At 36.6% G+C, this 22,586-nt stretch overlaps 1 protein-coding gene across 3 annotated transcripts in view; it reads right to left on the reverse strand.

The window, feature by feature from the left end:
- Window positions 1-22,586, reverse strand: part of RAD54B (RAD54 homolog B) — a 93,727-nt gene that overhangs the window by 15,949 nt on the left and 55,192 nt on the right. For all 3 annotated transcript variants that reach the window (XM_035011536.1, XM_035011535.1, XM_035011538.1), the window contains 8 exons: window positions 21,568-21,765; window positions 19,530-19,811; window positions 15,980-16,142; window positions 11,763-11,988; window positions 11,291-11,498; window positions 8,489-8,628; window positions 5,740-6,030; window positions 319-494 (listed from right to left, as the gene is read on the reverse strand). In XM_035011536.1, coding sequence (XP_034867427.1) covers window positions 319-494; window positions 5,740-6,030; window positions 8,489-8,628; window positions 11,291-11,498; window positions 11,763-11,988; window positions 15,980-16,142; window positions 19,530-19,811; window positions 21,568-21,765 — 1,684 coding nt within the window. The remainder of the gene's footprint in view (window positions 1-318; window positions 495-5,739; window positions 6,031-8,488; window positions 8,629-11,290; window positions 11,499-11,762; window positions 11,989-15,979; window positions 16,143-19,529; window positions 19,812-21,567; window positions 21,766-22,586) is intronic.

A 22,586-nucleotide genomic window follows, 5' to 3' on the forward strand; every position in this document is an offset into this window, starting at 1 on the left:
GTTGAAATGATGAGGAGTAAAAGTAACCAAGGAAGGGTGTTTGGAGCAAGAAGGCTACAGAGAACCCTAAAGAAGGGTCAACATTTGAGGGACTAAAAAAAAAAAGAGGATTCTGAAAGAGATTAAGGAACAAATTAGGTGTTAAATATCAAAAGACATCTCTGGGGTTTTGTGAATATTATGTATTTACTTTAGATTTAGTTTGTCTTAAATAAAGATCATGACCCCAAAGAAGTAGGGAAGAGAGGAAGGAAGGCCATAGTCTAAGCCAAAATTCCATGAGCACTGACAAGCAAGTTTATTAAATTGACCTCTTACTTTTCAGTAGGACGAAGTTCATGAATAACTGCTAAGAGCTTCAACAGCACCTGTAGTTTTCCGGACTCTTCCTCAGCAAACATGAGAGGGTTATAATCAGCAGGGAACACATCTACTAAGCCTTCATATAGACTCCTTTCTTCATTTCCATCCCAAGTTGAGCTGTATTCTTTTTCCTATGCAAAAGGATGACTGTTAACACTGGTTCATGTCTGTTAATTAGGATGGGGGAAAAATGCTAAAATTATGGGGGGGGGGGAGTGAAGATTAATAGCTACCTGAAAAGAATACCAAGCTATTAATGTAAATCTTTATAGGTTACTGATTTGGTCATTTTTGAAAAAGGTCACCTGCATCCTACTGAGTTAATTACAGAGCAGTTCTGCTGTACCTAGTGCAGGCGATCTTCACCCTGCAAGGGCAGCATTGCTGCCCATGTGTTCCTTGGGAAGAGGAAGGGGGACAGCAGAGAAATAAGAGAGGAAACTAGGGTGCAAATAGTGATACAACATTTATTCTCTCCAAAACCTGAGATTTCTCATCCATAAGGCCCCTTTTTCTCTCTTCTCTCCTTCCCTCTATTACTTTTCTTTCCTGATTTGTGGGCTTCTCATAGCACCTCCTAAGTCATACTCAGAATCGATCCTAAGGGTTTACTCAATCTTAACAATTTCTTCTGCGTTAGGAACAATTCTGCGTAAGTTAACAGAGAAATGTATTCTTACTTATACTATTTTTGTTTATATTACCAACAGTTTTTTAGAATAATTTTATTCCAAAGTGATTAACAGCACCTCTGAAGTTTCTCCTCCAAAAGTGCCTAGCTGACATGTGAATACTTAGCCAGAAATACACTTATTAATAACTACATCACTTTTTAGATTAAATTTCTGAGACTGACTGGTCTCCTCCCTCTCTTCCACATTTACTGGATTGATCACTGTTCTTGAAATTTTGTTCAACCTACTCCACCTGCCTAGAAAGCTTCCTCATTTTTCTGTCCAATTATCTCAATCCTATAAATACTTAAGGACCCAATGCAAATTCTACCTGATTATTTATAAACCCTTTTTGGGGGGAGGTGGCAGACACTGACTCTTGAACTTTATGGTTACAAAGTACATTTCAGTTTTGGGCGCCTGGGTGGCTCAGTTGGTTAAGCAACTGCCTTTGGCTCAGGTCATGATCCCAGGGTCCTGAGATCAAGCCCCACATCGGGCTCCCTGCTCAGCGGGAGCCTGCTTCTCCCTCTCCCTCTACCTGCCACTCTGCCTGCTTATGCTCTCTTTCTCTGTCAAATAAATAAATCTTAAAAAAAAAAACCCAAAGTACATTTCAGTTTTGACCTTACTTGAGAAGTTAACTGTATACTTTATTATACTTCCCTATGTTTTCATGTGTGTTGTATTCTCTCTTTAATAATTCCAGGAACAAGGGTGCCTGGGTGGCTCAGTCAGTTAAGCGTCAGACTCTTGATTTTGGCTCAGGTCCTGATCTCAGGGTCCTGGGATCAAGCCCCACCTCAGGCTCCACATTCAGCAGGGAATCTTCTTGGATTATCTCTCTCCCTTTACCACCCCCCCACACAGCCCCGCTCACACACAGTCTCTCTCTCTCTTTCAAATAAATAAATCAGTCTTTTAAAAAAATAATTCCAGGAACACCTTAAGGGCAGTGACTCTTGAAGTGTAAGATGCTGGGCACAAAGTACTGATTTTAATTTGGCTTATTCCCAAAATATAGCAATAGTTGGGTAAAGTCACTTGATTAAAAATACCTGGAACCCTAAGATATTAATATTACTGGGATATACAAGGGGAAAGAGACACATGCTGGGTGCTTCAGATTAGGTCTGCTAAAATGCCAACACCTTGGAGAGGTCATCAAAGGACCACAGACAGACCCAGGATCTAGTCCACAACTTTTCATGTTCAGAAACTGAATCTGGTTAAGCTCTAGGCAAATGAGCCATACTAAGTATCAAATTAAGAGACTAAGTCAGAATATAAATTTATTCTCAAAGGAGACTCACCTATTTAAGCCAATTGGTCTATGCATTCTGTCATATGAAACCACAAGGCAAGCCAAATCATTAGCAAAAAGTTGTCTTGTGAATATTAAATCAAAATACAAGGGAGATGGTGATCTTATGGCCTAAGTTCTTAGCCAGGAACACGTAACCAGAATCCCCTGGGGAATCACTTCTTCCAAATCCTCATACTTGGGTCCTACTCTCAGATTCTCAATCAGTCCATATGGGTTGAGGCCTGGACAAATGTAGTTTTTTGTTTGTTTGTTTGTTTGCTTTAAGATTTTACTTATTTATTTGACAGAGACAGACACAGCAAGAGAGGGAACACAAGCAGGGGGAGTGGGTGAGGGAGAAGCAGGCCTCCCACCGAGCAGGGAGCCCGATGCGGGGCTCGATCCCAGGACCCCAGGATCACGACCCGAGCCGAAGGCAGACACTCAACAACTGAGCCACCCAGGCGCCCCAAGGACAAATGTAGTTTTAAAAGCTTTCCAGATTATAATGCATAAGACCCCTAATTAAGAATCAACTAATAGATAATATCTTTATGTAGGACAGTCTGATGTATCACTTCCATCACAGGGATTTACCAGTTAGCCCTCTCAGATCAGCTAGTCACAGCACTCACTCTTCTGACTCTCTGTAGTCAATACGCTTTCGTTACCAGTTATACTTTTTTTTGATTATATTCCACTCACATTTCCTGAAAAGAAACCCATCACCCTGACTGAACTTGGGGGAAAAAAACTAGTTTCAACAGGAATATATTTACAAAAACATGGCTTAAACTTAATGCTTTATACACATGGAATGCTCATTTCAGGCATTTTCTAGCGATCCTCATTTGCTATGATGTTAGAGGAAAGGCTTTACCAAACAAGTCTCAGATTGTAAATTATGTACCCTCTTTGAAGCTTGTAGTATCCTATGCCTATTACTGGTTAACTGGTGCATTCTGGGCTGCCTTTTAAGGAAGAATTTGGGGCTTCTATTTTTGCTGGGCGTCATGCCCAAAGGGTTTAATTTTTATCACTGTATATAAAATCTGCTTCTTAAAAAGGTGATTAATAAATTGTTATAATCCTACCTACTTAAGAGTTACAGACTTCTCCTATGATAAACCATGTAAATATAACTCATTTAGGATAAACTTGAAGAATTCTGGTAGAACACTCCATTTTCTAAGTATATAACTATTGACCTCAAGCATAATGCAGCACCCACAGGTTTTCTTTCATTTTGTTTGCAAATTATGCTTTTAATATTTAAAGAAAAAATAAAAGAATAAAAGTTGTTTATTTAATAAAGTGTTAAGCATGCGCTGCGGGTAACAGAGTATTAATAGTTACTGTGTAACTTCTATGGCCAGGCATTTTGCTAGGTTCTTTCCATACCATTTCATCAAGTTGCCACAATAACATCCGAAGTTATTATTGTCTGCTTTAGAAATAAGAAAAATAAAAGCTCACAGATGTAACTTGACCATGATTAAATTTGTCATTAAAGAACTGGTAAATAGTAGAATGGGGACTAATACCCAGTTCTAACTCCAAAACAGAAAACTCTCACTGAGCTCCAAACTGCCTTATGTTTGTTAATTATCCAAATGGTTAGTTCAACTATACAACCATTAAAAATCACACTTGGAGAAGATACCTAATTTGAGAAAATGTTCATGATTTATTTAGTGAAAAAAGTAGATTTTAAAATAGCATAGGGGCGCTTGGGTGGCTCAGTCAGTTAAGCGGCTGCCTTTGGCTCAGGTCATGATCCCAGGGTCCTGGGATCGAGCCCCACATTGGGCTCCTTGTTCAGCGGGGAGCCTGCTTCTCCCCTGCCTGCCATTCCCCCTGCTTATGCTTGCTCTCTGTCAATCTCTCTCTCTCTCTCTTTCTCTCTGTGTCAAATAAATAAATAAATCTTTAAAATAGTAAGCATAGCATTATTAAAATTAAGTTTCTCGGGGCACCTGGGTGGCTCAGTTGGTTAAGGGACTGCCTTCGGCTCAGCTCATGATCCTGGATCCCAGGATCTAGTCCCACATCAGGCTCCCTGCTCAGCAGGGAGTCTGCTTCTCCCTCTGACCCTACCCCCTCTCATGTGCTCTCACTCTCTCTCTCTCATGCTCTCTCAAATAAAGAAATAAAATCTTTTAAAAAATAATAATAAAATAAATAAATAAAATTAAGTTTCTCTAGAACAAGATTATATATGCATATCTTTGAACCCCTGTTCCCTCACCAAAAAGTGGGGCTAGTAATAACAATACTTACTCCATAGAGTTTTATAAAGAATAAACAATACTAGAAAAGCATTTAGTGTTTGGTACATAAGTCCTTATTAAGTATTGGCTAAGATTATTAATACTAAAATATGGGGTTTTTTTCTGGCTAGAAAGCTTTATTTCTTTATAATAAATTCTTAAAGTATGGCCAGGCCACAAAACATAAAATTTTAAGGCTTTGATATATATTGCAAACCTTCTTTCAGTTGTACCAATTTATATATATATTTTTTAAAGATTTTATTTATTTATTTATTTTGAGAGAGAGAATGAGAGACAGAGAGCATGAGAGGGAGGAGGGTCAGAGGGAGAAGCAGACTCCCTGCCGAGCAGGGAGCCCGATGCGGGACTCGATCCCGGGACTCCAGGATCATGACCTGAGCCGAAGGCAGTCGCTTAACCAACTGAGCCACCCAGGCGCCCCCAATTTATATTCTAACCAGCAGATGACTTTAATTTTCTTCTGATTTTCTGAATTTTATAAATTTCATACAAATTGAATGTATCATGTATTACTTTTATAATGGGAAAAAATTAAATTTTCAATGATAAATTTTGTATTTGTCTGCACCAAACAAAACTGACTGGCTATATAAAATAGGGAGAGAAAACACAGCAAAGTATTAGACGAGAGGGGTGCCTGGGTGGCTCAGTCGTTAAGCATCTGCCTTCGGCTCAGGCCATGATCCCAGGGTCCTGGGATCGAGCCCCACATCGGGCTCCTTGCTCAGCAGGAAGCCTGCTTCTCTCTCTCCCACTCCCCCTGCTTGTGTTCCCTCTCTCGCTGTCTCTCTCGCTGTCAAATAAATTAATAAAATCTTAAAAAAAAAAAAGTATTAGACGAGATAACAAAGGGCATGGGGCAAATTCTAGAAGGCAGTGCCTCACATCCATTTCACCCCTACTTTAATCCTATGAATATGGACAGTCTCTCAACAAAGGGAAGACTGGATAAGTTGTAGAGATGAAACATATAGGAGAGGCTGTAAAGCTTTTGGAAAACCCACAAATGTAACCCCTGGGATTGGCCCAATCTGCCCTCTTACATTCATATGACACAGAACCCTTAGCTCATATCCTTGACACAGTCTCACATACTACTTACCTTTATAGAGTTGAACAACAGGCAGGGGTGGTTGCACAGTTTTTTAAGAGCTCCTATACATATTAGATGAGGACTATTTCCCAACAACCCCTGAAGGCAGAACCTGACAGCCTGAGAATTCAACAGCTTTCGATAAAGCTCAACCTGTAGCGCTCTTGGTCGGCAAAAGACTACATTCTCTATTTTAGGTGGAAGATATTTATTTATGACTTCTTGGGTTCTTCTAAGGATAAAGAGTCCAGTGAGGCAAGTAAGTTCAGCTGCTCTTTTCTCTCCTAACTCCTTTTCTTCCTATGGAAAAATCGCAAATTTAAAAGTGTTATAAACAAAGAATACTTGTAACTAAAAAGGAATATTAAACATCTTATAATAACAAACCATTTACTAATTATGTCCCTTCAGATTTTTTTTTTTTTTTTACAGAATAAATGCAGTATGAGTTTGGGATAGAAAAACCAACCACCATCTCTTTAAAGGTTCAGCATAATCATTTAATTAAATGAACCAGTCTCCTCATCCTTGTTTGGCTATTGGCCCATTGAGAGCCATCAGAAATCAACAATCTACAAACTAAATTATTCTAAAAGTAAGCTTTTATGTGAAGATTATCATGGTACATAAGTCTTAAAATCATCAACAAAGAACTAATTCAGCAAATTCTTGGAAGCAAATATTTTGACAAGTTATTGATCCTAAAATTAAACCCACAAGAATTACTGACACAAGGCACAGCTAATTCTTTCAAAATCATTACATATTGTTCATTAGAAATGCTAGTTTCCAATTCGTCTGTTTCCTTTGGTTTGTTTCTAAATTTTTACCACAATACCTTAAGTCAAAATACCATATGGGTGAAATATATGTTTAAATTCTCTTTTGAGTATACATAACTTCACAGTGAAGATTAAAATAAAATCCCATATGTATATATTCATTTCTATATAAACCATAAAAAATTCCCACATGATGTAATGAGTAGCATAAATAAAAATTTAAATTTAATTCTTTGTGAAGTACCTAGTGAAGTACCTACTTATGATTTTTTTAATGTGATATTTCCTAAAATAAAGAATGCAGGAAGAGTTGAAGACTGATGAATCACTAAACTACCTCTGAAACTAATAATACACTATATGTTAATTAATTGAATTTAAATTTAAAAATTAAAAATAAATAAAAATAAATATTAGAAAAATAAAATTTTTTTTAAAAATCATAAAAAATTCCCCTCATATTTTAAAACTATTTTCAACTTTTATTACAAAAGAAATAGATTCGGAGCGCCTGGGTGGCTCAGTTGGTTAAGCGACTGCCTTCGGCTCAGGTCATGATCCTGGAGTCCCGGGATTGAGTCCCACATCGGGCTCCCTACTCAGCAGGGAGTCCGCCTCTCTCTCTGACCCTCCCCCCTCTCATGCTCTCTATCTCATTCTCTCTCTCAAATAAATAAAATCTTTAAAAAAAAAAAAAAAAGAAATAGATTCACTGAAAACAAATAGGTTCACTGAGGAAAAGCAAGAAAATATAGTTATTTAAAATTAAGAAAATTAAAACCTACTTTAATCAACCAGAAACAACCATTGCTGTCATGACTTTTTGTCTATCTTCCAAGTCTTTTTTCTTTATGTCAAATATGTAAATGTATTTGACATTTTATTTTTATTTTTATTTTCTGTTTGTAACAAAAACAGACCTCTATAGTTAAAGCTTTATGGGAACAAGGCACCCGTCAGTTTGGCTCTTCACTGTATTCCTTAGGATCTAACACTTTGCATTTTGCCCACTATAGGTGTTTAACATATATATGTGTTAGGTAAATAAATGAATGTGATTTTACTTTTAAATAATGTATGATGGATATTTTCCATGCTATTAAATATATTCATAAGTTGTTATTTTGTATAGTTCCTGGTTCATGGGAAATGCTCAATAAATATCTGCTATCATTTTATTAATTCTGAGACTTCTTTTTTACACTTTAACTTCTCTGACATAGATTGTGTTTTATAAGCAATGCCTTCTTATAACTATAATTGATAGCACGTTTTCCTTAGTGGTTCATAAAATAATGATGCATCTAATTGATGTTATTTTAGATTCCATGGAATACATTGTGTATACAACATGCAGACTCTGCTTTAACCATTTTCCTATCTTTAGAAATGTCTGTTTCCAATTTGTTTCCTTATACTTTTTTATCCTTACAGCTAAGCTGTATTAGATACAGATAAGCTGTGCTTATCCTTAAGCACATCTATGATTATTTCTCTATAATAAATTCTTAAAAGTGGTATTGCCACACCACAAAATATACACAATTTTAAGGCTTTTGATACATGCGCCCAACTAGTCTCTAGTTGTACCAATTTACATTCCAACCAGCAGAGGACAGTACTCTCATTTATACTTGCTATTCCTATGTAAATTGAGCCAACAAAAACACCAACAGAAGAGTATAAAAGTTATTTTATGGTTATTTTGGTTTACTTTTTTCAATATCAGTAAAATGAATATTTTTATATGTTTACTGTCACTTACAATTCTTTGTGAAGTACCTGGTGAAGTACCTACTTATGATTTTTTTAATGTGATATTTCCTAAAATAAAGAATGCAGGAAGAGTTGAAGGATTGTGGGAAAATAAAGAATTCACTAATTTAATTTTTCCTGAATTAAATAATGCCCAAGTTGTGGATGACTTTCCTGGGCATACTGCTTTTTTTTAACCTTTTTATAAAAGTAAATTATACCTCAGAAGCAGAAGGCTGTCTGGATATAATGATGGGTTCTTCATATATTTTTCTGTAAGATGACAAAGAGCCTAATATTCCTGGATTTACAAAATCAATTAATGCAAAAAATTCTTGAAGATCATTCTGAACTGGAGTACCTAAAGAAAGAAAAAAGTGATGAAAAGGTCAAGTTTGTGTTTTACAGTCACAGGGGTTTGTACAACATTGTACTCTCTTCCCTAAGAAAACTAAAAGAAAGGCTTTAGAGCTGAGAAAGAGCAGCCAAACCCAGCTGAACAAAAAATATTAAGAATCAAATAAATTTTTAACTCTGGCTTTAACTGTGTACTAAATTCAGCATAGTGGCTGCATACAGGCTTGGAGTCTGACTAGCCTGGGATCAAATCCCACCTGTATCATTTACTCTGAGTGACCCTGAGCAAGACACATACCTCAGTTGATTTCTATAAAATGCAGCTCCTAGGGTTTGAGGATCAAATTAGTTAATCCATATACTAAACTAAGAACAGTGCCTAAAGCACAATAAAGTTCCATAACTGTTAGTGATTCTTAATATTATTATAACTGTGTGATTCTGGACAAGTTTCTTAAGCTCTTTAAGTTAAATTCAGAACTTTTTCACTTATAAAAGTGGGAAGCTAACAATTTCCCAGTGGTATTACAGTGAAAAGTGGAGACTCCGTATGCACACTATAGCACAGTGCCTAACAGTGAGTAAACACTCAGTGAATGGCACCTATTACCTTTCAAAGTTTTCAGATCAGACTGAGATCTTCACTAATCCTAAAGGTTGACACAAATGGATTAATATACCCTGCATATATTACATACTCAGTAACTTTTGCTAACTAATTTTCAAAGAAACATTAGCCTGTTTCAATGATTACATCAAAAGAACGTGTAAATCAGCATAGTCCAACAGTATAGTTTCAGATGACATTCAAATAACAGACTAGAAAAAGTTGTCCAAAAATATAAATAATATAAGAGATAATATAAGAGGTATATATAAGAGGTAAATAAAAATGCACTTCTTCATTAACATAGACAACATAAATTTTACAATGCCAGGGAATTTAATGATTGCTTCCCTCAAAATTAAATGGGTCCACTCCAGGACCAATGCTAATTAATTTTTTTAACACATCTAGTCAGTTCTAAATTTTTGGACCCATAGTAGAAAAAATTAGAGAAAATATATTTATGTTGGTATGTATTTTGTTAATAAGCCTTTAAATGAATTTCCATGACGATGACTAATAAAGATACACAGAATGAAAAAGGCAAGAAAGAAAGGGGAAACAAAGATATAAGGATCCTTATGGCTAGCTTCCAGACATTTATCCAAACCCAGCTAACTAATCTAAGCCACTCATGATAGTCCAATCCCATTTGCCAATAATCGACGCAGGGAAGCATTTGTGTCTTAAACTGGGTTCTCCAGGAGCAGAGCCTGAGACAGGGATTTGGCTGTACAACATTTATGGAGGGAAAGCTCTCAGGAGAAAGAGAATAATGGAATCAGAGAATAGTAGGGGAAGAAACTAAGCAAGGATGGCCTCCTTGAGCCTGAGATAAATTATAGCAAGGCTCAGAACATAAATTGTACCATAAAGTTGGTCCTGAAATTACCCTAAGGCAAGGGCTCTGGCATTTTCCACTTACCTCTATATGAGTCAACCATAGACCAAGTTACAGGGGAGAGTGGAAGCTCTCATTCAAACAGGATAATTCTCCAGAAATTGGAAGGGCCACACAAGACCAAAGTGAGTTGTGGGAGGAAAGCTACATTGAGCTACTCGGGCCTGATTCTAGCCTAGGCTAAAAAGAAGTGAGTAGAAAAAGATTCTTAGGGCGCCTGGGTGACTCAGTTGGTTAAGCAACTGCCTTCGGCTCAGGTCATGATCCTGGAGTCCCGGGCTCCCTCCCTCAGCGGGGAGTCTGCTTCTCCCTCTGATCCTCCCCCTCTCATGCTCTCTGTCTCCCATTCTCTCTCTCAGATAAATAAATAAAATCTTTAAAAAAAAAAAAAAGATTCTTGTATTTACATATGGGCCATCCCACCTTTCCAGTCTGGGCCAGCAAGTTCGGCCAGCAAATTATGTGCATGCAGCATATACATATAAAAACAAGGGATATGGGTGCCTGGGTGGCTCAGTCGTTAAGCGTCTGCCTTCCGCTCAGGTCACAATCCCAGGGTCCTGGGTTCGAGCCCAGCATTGGGCTACCTGCTCTGCGGGAAGCCTGCTTCTCCCTCTCTCACTTCCCCTGCTTGTGTTCCCTCTCTCGATGTGTCTCTCTCTGTCAAATGAATAAATAAAATCTTAAAAAAAAAAAAAATAAGGGATACTTATATTAAGCATTTACCATGTGTCAGGTAGTCTTCCAAGAACTTTAGGTGAATTAACTCCTTAGACCTTCACAGTAACTCTATGAAGTAAATGGTTTTATAATCCTTATTTCATAGATAAGGAAACTAAAGCAAAGAGAAGTTAAATAACTTGCCCAAAGCTGTACAGCTGTACATATCACCCTTAAGAACCAAGCAGAGGCAGTCCAGACCCATCTCCTAGATTCTTTACCATGATACCACTGTATTTATTTTTCAAAAACCTCAAAATGTAGGTTACAGAAAATTACATAGGGATTTGAAAATTCAGAATCCTACCAAGACTCAATTACCATAGGTTTATTAGTATGCATTCCATCCAGCACCACCAATTCTTTGGTTGCCAAGCATATTACAAATCTTGTAAGTAGGCAAAAATTCTATCATATCATCCCAAAGTAAATACTGACCAGTTAGAATTACTCTTTTCTCACAAGAGAGGCTAATGAGGGCTGTAGTTGTCTTAATGGCACTGTTCTTCAAACGATGCCCCTCATCACAGATTAGAAGATCAAATTTTACATTCTTAATTTGATCCAAAGAACGAAGTAACATTTCATAACTGATGATAAGAACAGAATAAAACGGAGATTTGGTGAATTCTTCTACTTTATGGTCCTAAAAAAAAAAAAAGATAATATCTAACAAATCATGGGCTAAAACTATAAAATCAAATTCAAGCAGCATATTCTTGACAGACATTAATTAGAATATGTTAACTCAAAGCCAAGTTGTAAGCCAAGATGCTATTTTTATGCAAAGGAGTTGGAGAGTTATATGCACTTGAAAAACTACCCTACAAACAGTGAAAACTGCAGTGTTGATTTGAAAAGCACAGAAATTTAGAAAATGACCAAAGATGAACTGTTATAAGTCTCTTACCTGATCAACAGGAAATATCTTGATTCTTTCACTTCCTAGCCATTTTTGAAATTCCTTCCTCCAATTATTCACCAAGCTTCCAGGTGTGACAATAAGCGTCTTCTTTATTACTGGCTTGCCTCCATAGGGTCCCTGACACTGTAGAGTCCAGATGAGCGAAATACATTGCAACGTTTTCCCTAAACCCATTTCATCAGCAAGAATAGCTCCACATCTTCCATTCACTCTGTTAGAAATAATTATACTTCTTCTAGTCACAATAGGAAAATATTTTATGCCCCTAATATCATCATTTACTAGTCAAGAACCAAAAGCTGGTATTTTGTAATTAGGACAAACTCTACCCTCCCAAACCCTTTATCTAGATTTTCATGCAGCTGATTTACAATATATCTCTCTTTTGAATCTTTGATAATTATATTCATTATATATTTACTGTCAACTAAATTACTAAAACAAATCTGAAATTAGACAGTTGAATCTAAATCATCTGTTACTATCATATGCATATATTTAGACACTAGAAATGTATCCCAATTTTATATCTACATTTGAATAATTTAACTCTGCTTCTCATCACTAACAGTTGAACAATTTTTATTAGTTTCAGCATTAGACATCTAAACAGTTTAAACTACATTGCAATCTTAACCAGAAAGATCTGTTGAGCTATATTTATGATTCTCTGGCAGTAAATGAAGTCCTCAATCATAGTGCTCCCTGCACTGTAAGAAAAAAAAAAACACCTAAATATTGATCTAATATATATATATATATATATATGTAACTTGGTAATAGTCTTATCCTACAGACCCACTCAGTTAATGCAATTTAAAATTAAATATTATAAGGAATATTATTAATAAGTGGCATGTTTATATCACTTTGTAGCTATTAAAGCTCTTTGATACATATATATATATTTTTTAAAGATTTTATTTATTTATTTGAGAAAGAGAGGGAGAAGGAGATGTGGACTCCCCACTGAGCAGGAAACCCAATGCAGAGCTAGATCCCAGGACCCCGGGACCATGACCTGAGCCAAAGGCAGATGCTTAACCAACTGAGCCACCCAAGTATCCCTATTTATATATCTTTTAAAAGTTACAAAGTCCAAAGGAATTAAGGATAGTACCAAAAATAAGTACAGTGTTCTTTCTCTGACTTACGTCACTTAGCATAATACTCTAGTTTCATCCATGTCATAGCAAATGGCAAGATTTCATTCTTTTTTATGGCTGAGTAATTATTCCATTGTGTATATATACATCTTCTTTATCCATTCATCAGTCGATGGACACTTGGGCTATTTCCATAATTTGGCTATTGTAGATAATGCTGCCATAAACATTGGGGTGCATGTATGCCTTTGAATGAGTATTTTTGTATTCTTTGGGTAATCTCTTTGAATTAGCATTTTTGTATTCTTTGGGCAAATATTTGCTGCATCATAAGGTAATTCTATTTTTAACTTTTTGAGGAACCTCCATACTGTTTCCCAGAGTAGCTGCACCAGTTTGCATTCCCACCAACAGTGTAAGAGGGTTCCTATTTTTCCATATCCTCGCCAACATCTGTCGTTTCTTGCATTACTGATTTTAGCCATTCTGACAGGTGTGAGGTGGATATCTCATTATAGTTTTGATTTGTATTTCCCTAATGATGAGTGATGTTGATTTTACTCATATGTGGAATTTAAGAAACAAAACAAACAAGCATAGGGGAAAAAAGAAAGAGGCAAACCAAGAAACAGACTCTTTACTATAGAGAAGAAACGGATGGCTACCAGAGGGGAGGTGGGTGGGGGGATGGGTTAAATAGGTGATGGGTATTGAGGAGGACATTCTTTTTTTTAAAGATTTTATTTATTTATTTGACAGAGAGACAGCGAGAGAGGGAACACAAGCAGGGGGAGTGGGAGAGGGAGAAGCAGGCTTCCCGCGGAGTAGGGAGCCCAATGTGGGGCTCAATCCCAGGACCCTGGGATCAAGACCTGAGCCGAAGGCAGACGCTTAACCGTCTGAGCCACCCAGGCACCCAAGGAGGGCATTTATGATGAGCACCGGGTGTTGTATAGAAGGGCTGAATGACTCAACTGTACACCTGAAACTTAATATTACACTGTATGTTAACTGGAATTTAAATTTTAAAAAAATAAGTACAGTTTTATTATAGTTTAATTCTTTTTCTTATTAAGTAAAAATAATAACCAAAAATCAACTATGTTTTCCATTTCAAAGTACAGAAAAAAAAAATCACAAACATGAATTACAGCCATTATTATCAATTTTTTAAAGATTTTATTATTTATTTGTCAGTGAGAGAGAGAGAGAGCACAAGCAGGGGGAGTGGCAGGAGCCTGACACGGGGCTCAATCCCAGGACTCTGGGATCATGACTTGAGCCGAAGGCAGATGCTTAACCAATTAGGCCATCCAGACACTTCTATTATCATTTTTTTTAAAGACTTTATGGGCGCCTGGGTGGCTCAGTCATTAAGCGTCTGCCTTCGGCTCGGGTCATGATCCCAGGATCCTGGGATTGAGCCCCACATCGGGCTCCCTGCTCTGCGGGAGGCCTGCTTCTCCCTCTCCCACTCCCCCTGCTTGTGTTCCCTCTCTCGCTGTGTCTCTGTCAAATAAATAAATAAAAGCTTTAAAAAAAAAAAGACTTTTTTTTTAAGTAATCTCTACACGCAATGTGGGGCTCAAACTCACAACTGTGAGATCAAGATATGCATGCTCTACCAACTAAGCCAGCCAGTCGGGCACCCCCATTATCATTTTAGACCAACAACTTGACAATGCAAGTTGTAAAGATGGCCCTTTTCAAAGGTGAACAGGAATTCATTACATGAATCAAGTAGTTCAACATTGTTGGAGCTTGAACTGAATTCCAAGGAAGGAAACACAAAGGCTATGAACCTGGCAAGACAGGGAGAGACTAAAGATGGCATACTTTATCCTTGAAAGTTCAGACTGTATCTTGCAGGTGTCTCCCAAACATCAGTCCTTCATGACCACCATCACTATGTTGCTATATGTGATACCATATGTGTTATATTATTTATTTTTAAGTTGGCTCCCTTTTTAACTTAGATTTATTTGAAAACTCAAGCATAATTTATCCATGAAACCAAAAACTTAATATGCTACTTTTTTCCAACAATTCACTAACTAAATATGCTACTATTGAAATTTAAAAACAAGGTGTGGGGCTCCTGACTGGTTCGGTCAGTGGAGTGTGCAACTCTTGATCTCGGGGTTGTGAGTTTGAGTCCCACATTAGGTATAGAGATTACTTAGAGGTACCTGCGTGGCTCAGTCAGGTTAAGCATCCAACTCTTGCTTTCAGGTCAGGTCATGATCTCAGGGTCATGAGGTGGAGCCCCACGTTGGGCTCCATGATCAGCGGAGCACTCTCTCTCTGCCCCTCTCCCCCACACACTTGTGTTCTCTCTCTCTCTCTAAAATAATAAATAAATGTTTTTTAAAAAAGGAATTGCTTGGGGCGCCTGGGTGGCTCAGTCGTTAAGCGTCTGCCTTCGGCTCAGGTCATGATCCCAGGGTCCTGGGATGGAGCCTCCCCAAGCCTGCTTCTCCCCCATGCTTGTGTGGGCGCGCACGCACTCTCTCTCTCTGTCAAATAAATAAAATCTGAAAAAAAATAAATAAATAAACGGGAGTGAGGGAGACTTTCTTTTTTTTAAGTAGAGGTAAGGTAAGAAAACGTTTTTTTCCATAAGCAGAATTAAAGGCTACTTCCATTTTGCCTCATAACCCTTTCTCATACTAGTAAGCTCTAATTGTACCACATTAAGGTTGACTATATGTACCTATTTCCTCAAATACTTTAAAAACTACTTAAGGGTAGGGACCTTGGTCCTGACTCCTATATGCCCAGCTCCTAGCAGGATGTCTGGCACATGGCATCCTTAAAAATCACTTTTAGAATAAATGCACACATTAAGTATCATTCATGAAATACTGAGACTCATCATATCAGGCTTTTTCTAGAAAACCATTACAGGTTAAATCAAAACTCAGATTAGACTAAGGGTACCTGGCTGGCTCAGTCAGTAGAGCATGCAACTCTTGATCTCAGGGTTGAGTTAGAGCTCTATGTTGGGTGTACAGATTACTTAAAAAAAAATAAAATCTTTAAAAAAACAAAAAACAAAAAGTCAGATTAGACTAAACAAATTATTTATTTTCCTACCTCATTCCCATTACACATTCATAAAGGAATATGATTCCTTCTTTCTGATGTGGTCGGAGATGATATACAAGATGAGGATCTATCACCACATCCACAATAGGGAAACAGTTCTTATTGAACATCCACTGGTGATTATTGTCAGGTCGTGACATTACAAGAGAATCTTAAGAAAAAGATGAAAGTTTAACTATTAATGTATTGCAATTTTACTTTGTCAGCAACTACATTATCTTGCTTTAATTACTCATAGCCTATAACTATTTGCCATCATTTGTGGCAAAAAAAAAAAGTTGATGTTTAGTAAAACTGATACTAAGCAAGAATAGAAAATTAAAAAATAATCTCATGCTTTACTGCTATAAGATTTCAGGCAGAGAATTTCAAAGAGCTTTCCAAACTTCATTTGCCCCAAAGTATTTCAAAGCCAATGAAATTCACTATTGTTTAGTAAAGAATTCAGTAAGCCACAACATTTAATAGTTCAGTACTCAGAGCAAAGAGAACTATCTCCAACTGAAGTACAGGCTGGAATTTTTCCAAGTTGCACTTGCACTTTCCAAGCTCACAGCTTCTTATTTTGAAAAGGCACCCTAAATTTAACATAAAGGCTCCCATTATCTTCACTTCTATACACACAATGACTATTACTTCTATTAATCAGAAGATTGAGAAAGGATGACAAATTTTTCCATTGACTTCACCATCATTATTTGCTTAAAGTTAATTATTATGTTCATGAATGTGAAATTCATGAATCTCTGCAAAGCAGCAAAAAAAAAAAAAAGTAACCATAGAATAATAATGTAATTCTGTAGAAATATACTAATACAATTTAAAAGATTAAAATACCACCAAAAAATACAAAATCAAATATAATTGGAAAGCAGTTCTCAATTAATAAATCTAAAGTCAGATAATAAACTCATCAAAATTATTTTGGGGATATACTTATACATCTACATCATGGTTAAAAAATGAAATAGATTTTTAAAATAAAACAAAAAGGAAAAAGAGAAGGACAGAAATGAGAATGGAAGATAAAACAGGTTCCAGGAGATTAAATTAATATCCACCAATGCAGAAATACAGTCACAGGAATGACAGTTTGGTCATGTTTACCATTAGCAGTCACCCAGAGGGAATTTTTCTGTGGATCTTCCTAGGTTTCTGAGCAACTAAAAGGAACTCCCATTTTTGAGGTCAATTCCTGGCAGGTAGAGGATTAGGGAGTGAAAATGGAAAATTCAGCCCCCAGCATTCCTCTATATTCCAGTAGCAAAGCAAGAATATATTCCTTGTGTTTTCCTAACCAAGAAATGGCCCCATTTTTTTTTCTCTTTTGAAAAGCACAAAGGGGAAAAAAGAGAAGACAGAGGTGAGGAGAATTCACTTCTCAAGCAAGAAGGACCATAGAATCTAAGTCAACTAACAAAGCATCCATCTTCAAGAAAGGTAAAACTTAAAACGACCAATCAATAATGGAACACCAGGGGGCGCCTGGGTTGCTCAGTCATTAAGCGTCTGCCTTCGGCTCAGGTCATGGTCCCAGGGTCCTGGGATCAAGCCCCGCATCAGGCTCCCTGCGCAGCGGGAGGCCTGCTTCTCCCTCTCCCACTCCCCCTGCTTGTGTTCCCTCTCTCGCTGTGTCTCTCTCTGTCAAATAAATAAACAAAATCTTAAAATAATACTAATAATAATGGGACACCCGTTCAAATTTTAAAATGCCTCTCTATCTTGACAATAATGAAGCACATCACTTAGTGCTTTTAAAATCTTTCATGTTTTCATTTTAAGTCTACAACCTAATTCTACCCTTGGCAAAATAAATAAATGAGCATCATCAACTATTTACCACATACACAAAGGGTTCTTATTATATTATACGCATACATATGTATATGTACACATATATATACAATCACGATAAAATTTTTCATTCAGTCAACAAGTATTATACACAGCATTTGCAGCACTCTATGTCTCTATGGCAGTGATTCACCCCACATTGTAGACTTGAGGAGACAAAGCCATGAGTGAGGTAAGTGACTACCCCCAAGAAGTCAAAGAACCAGTTAGTTCAGTGGCAAAATTGGGACTCTTAACTCACGTCTTTGGATAAGCACATTATTCTTTTGGTTCCCCATATCCCTCTATTATGTAAAAGGAAGACAAACAGAAAGAAGAATAAAGGAGAAGGAAGCCTGTTAAAAGAGATGGCAGGACAGATAAAATATTTGGATAAAAAATAAAAAAGCAGAAGCAGAAGCTTCCACTCCCTTTCAATTAAGTCTCAGATAAGCTCACATAGAGATAGGAATTTTTTTTTTATTATGTTCAGTTAGCCAACATCCTTAGTTTTTTTTTTTTCTTTTCATTTTTTTTTAAGTTTTATTTATTTATTTATTTGAGAGAGAGAGAGAGAGAAAAACAGCATGAGAGGGGATAGGGTCAGAGGGAGAAGCAGGCTCCCCGCTGAGCCGGGAGCCCGATGTGGGACTCGATCCCAGGACTCCGGGATCATGACCTGAGCCGAAGGCAGTCGCTTAACCAACTGAGCCACCCAGGCGCACCAACATCCTTAGTTTTTAAGGTAGTGTTCAACGATTCATTAGTTGTGTATAACACCCAGTAGAGTTAGGAATTTTAATTTGGGGTTTTTATCCCAAATTTGTCAATAATTATTTTAATTTCAGCAATTTCAGTTCATCTTTCTGGCCTCAGTTTTCTTCAAATGCAAAGAGACTGAACTAAATGATCTCAAAGGCCCCTTTATTTCAAAAATCCTATTTCCATAATACTTGCAAAAAATAATTACGTTGCTTTATGTACTTTTTATTTTACTACTAATATGAAAGCAGCCTACTCTATACCCCAACTTTGACATCCACTGCCTCCTCACCAAATGAGAAGATCTTTGATAACAGTTTACCACTGGGCCCAATGCAAAAAAAGGCACCGAAGAAATCCCTGCTTGCATAAACAATCAAAACAAACAACCAAACAAAAACAAAAAAAACAGGCAAGGGTTTATTTTTTAATATGATTTTTAAATTAGATTCATAAATGTGAAAATTAGTTCATTAAATTGAATTCTCATGAGTAAAATTTAAATTCTTTACCTGCTATCCCACCATTCAACATTTTAATACACTAATGTATGCTATCAAGACATACAGTCATCAAAAGAGAAGTATAAACATAATCCTGACTCACGAATTGACTAATATTTCTTTTTGCTGAAGATGTCAGATATTACTCAAAATCATTACGTATATATATGTGAATGTGTGTGTATACATCTCCAATCTGTGTATTTTTCCTTCAACACAAAATATGACATTTTCATTACTGTATTCTTAGAATTATACATTTACCTATACAATTCCCAAACTATATTATACAACTTCAACATTATTCCTTATTTCAGTTGTTACCTGAATAATATATACTTTCATCTGAAAACTTTAAACAAAACTTAAACTTTAAATTCACATGCCAAATATCTTTTGACAGTAAAAACAGAATATTCAAATTATTTTTTACATCTTACTTGGTACATGTGGGTCATGGCGTGGTTTACAATCTTGGAAACCATTCAGTCTATTTTCCTTTGAACTTGGTTTACAAACACTTTTGAAGGGGTTAGAGAAACACTTCTTGGCAGCTTGAGAAGAACTTGAGATAGCAGGGCTTCCTCCTCCAAGCTGAAAACATCTGCCACTGTTGAAATCATCTGGAGAGATTATACCCATGACTTCTACTTCTTTTCCACCAATCATCACTCTGTGGCCCTCTTCAATCTTTTCAAGCTCTTTGAATTTATATGCAATGCCTTTAAATTGAGAGGGGAGAATGTGAATTTAATTTACGGATACCCTAAGATGACTTAATCAGTGATACCATAGTCACCTTCCCATAACTGTACAGAATGAAAACTGTGCTTTGAATGCAAATATCCTTGTATAACCCATTAACCAGAATGAAAACATAATTTATCATTTTGTCTAAAAAAAAAAAAACTAAAAAATCAGAAGGAATAAATAATAAAGCTATAAAAATGAGCCAAACTCTAGAGAAAGCAAGGCCTTTTTTAATTATTGAAAATGTAGCTAGGGCTGCTGGCTGGCTCAGTAGGTAGAGCATGTGACTTTTTTTTTTTTTTTGAGAGAGAGAGAGATGGGGAGGAGGAGAGGGAGAAAGAGAGAGAGAGAGAGAATCTTAAGCAGGCTTGCCCAGCAAGGAGCGCAATGCGGCACTCAATCCCACAACCCTGAGATCATGACCTAAGCCAAAACTAAGGGTCAGAGAGTTAACCGACTGAGCCACCTAGGCAACCCTCAATATTTTTATAATAAAATTCTGTTGCAGATAATTCAGTTCAGCCTCAACTCTCACTCTTGTCACTGACCTTCACATACTACATTCCTGAAATGCTGAACCAGTAGTTTTCTCTCCTTTTGTGCCTTTGTATATACTATTCCCTCTTATGTATGCCCCTTTCTCATACCCTACAAAACTATCTTCAAATACTACCTTAAACAATTAACTCCTATGAAGCTTTCCCCAGCCTCCTAGGCAGACCTAAATGCTCCTTCTATCTCCCACCGCAGGGAGTAAAATTCTCAATGGAACAATTATCTTACTGCCTCCTATCAATTACATTTGCCTTATCCCCACTAAACTAGAAATTATATCCATTTTTGAATGTTTACTCCTAGCATAGTGCTTGGCACTTAACAGTTACATACTATAAAGTATGATATTATTAAATGAATGAATGAATGAACATATAGAACGGATTTTATAGGGGCGCCTGGATGGCTCAGTTGGTAAGCGTCTGTCTTTGGCTCAGGTCATGATCTCAGGGTCCTGGGATCGAGCCCCACATTGGGCTCCCTGCTCGGCGGGAAGCCTGCTTCTCCCTCTCCCACTCCCCCTGCTTGTGTTCCCTCTCTCACTTTGTCTGTCAAATAAATAAAATCTTAAAAAAAAAAAAAAAACAAAACGGATTTTATAGTAATGGGCCATATTCAAAATGAACAATAAGAGACAATGTCAAAAAACATGGTTGGTATTAAGCATTCTGAATTTGTGAGCTAACTTGTATTAGTACAAATCATCCTGGCAACATTTTATAATAGAATTAATGATGACCTCCAGTGTAGATGTATTAATCTAGACATACCTAGCCTGTTTTTTTTTTTTTTCAAAATTTTATTGGGTATCATTGAAATTAGATAATATTCCACTCCTGAAATCAACATCTTTCTAACACTAATCATTTAGCACTGGACTGGGGGGGGGGGGGGCAGGGAGTACACTAAGACAAACTGCTTAATCTCAGAAAAATACCAAAATAATCGTATATAACGATTTCATTTTAGAGAAAATGAATCCATGGGATAGGATTTGCTTCACTGAGCTAGTATTCATAAGACTGTTATTAGACTATTATGAGATAATTTAGACATGCAAGTGAAAGAGCATCTGAATCTCACCCTTTATAAAATCCAATCATTTTAATTATGTAACCTCAGATCTATACGAATTTTAGGCCAAATCATAAACATCAGGGAATATCACAATACCTCTTCCAATGTCTTTGCCTTCCAAATCCTTTAATGTAAGTGACTTTCCCTTTACAATGAGAACACCATCACCTTCCCACTTTTTGTGTTTTTTCTTTGAAGCCTTACACCAAACAACACTGAAATATTTAACTAGGCTATCAGGTTCTTCCTCTTCTTGTCCTTTAGGTACTGTTATTTCTTTAGGGGCTGAGTGAACTAGAATTAAAAAAAAATAATAAAATAAAATAAAAATCACATTGTTAGAGATAGTCAACTTGAAGTAGTAAGGTCATTTGAACAAAAATAAAAGCATAAGAAAATTAGATGGTACATAAAAATTATGAAAGAATATTTGATCATACTCCAGTTAGTATTTTATAAATTGAGAAATTCAAATGTCAGGTCTAGCATGACCATGAGAACAATGAATATAAATTTCTTATTATCTCAAAGTTATATAAACTCAGTTTAAGTAGAATAACGTAATTACTGCAAACATTTTAAAACTCTAGGAACTAAAGGTAAATTTTCAACATCCATGGGAAAAATATCTACTTCCAATTTTGAATTTTGGTCTTTTCCCGGGGCTAGTGATACATGGTCCAATCCTCTCTTGTGAAGCTGGGCAGCAGCAGCAAGTCACACCTCCCTGTCTGCCATGAAACCATGAGGGTAAACAACCAAGACACTCACAACCATTGTTTTTCACTCTCACTATTCAATAAATTACACAAGATAGTCAACACTTAATTACAAAATAGGGTTTGTGTCAGATGATTTTGCCCAACTGTAGGCTAATGTAAATGTTCTGAGCATGTTGAAGGTTGGCTGAGCTAAGTTATAATGTTCAGTAGGCTAGGTGTATAAATGCATTTTTGACCTACAATATTTTCAGCTTATGATTGGCTTATTGGGACATAACCCCACAAGTCAAAGAAGATCTGTACTCCAATCTGGTTTCCAGTCCACTCCTCCCCCAAATCTACCCTTGTTAAAGGCCATTAAGGAGCTCCTTGTCAATAAATTCACATGGTATT

This window comes from Mirounga leonina, unplaced genomic scaffold (genome assembly GCF_011800145.1).
Source record: "Mirounga leonina isolate KUSES-001 unplaced genomic scaffold, KU_Mleo_1.0 Mir_165, whole genome shotgun sequence".
NCBI classification, from domain to species: domain Eukaryota; kingdom Metazoa; phylum Chordata; class Mammalia; order Carnivora; family Phocidae; genus Mirounga; species Mirounga leonina.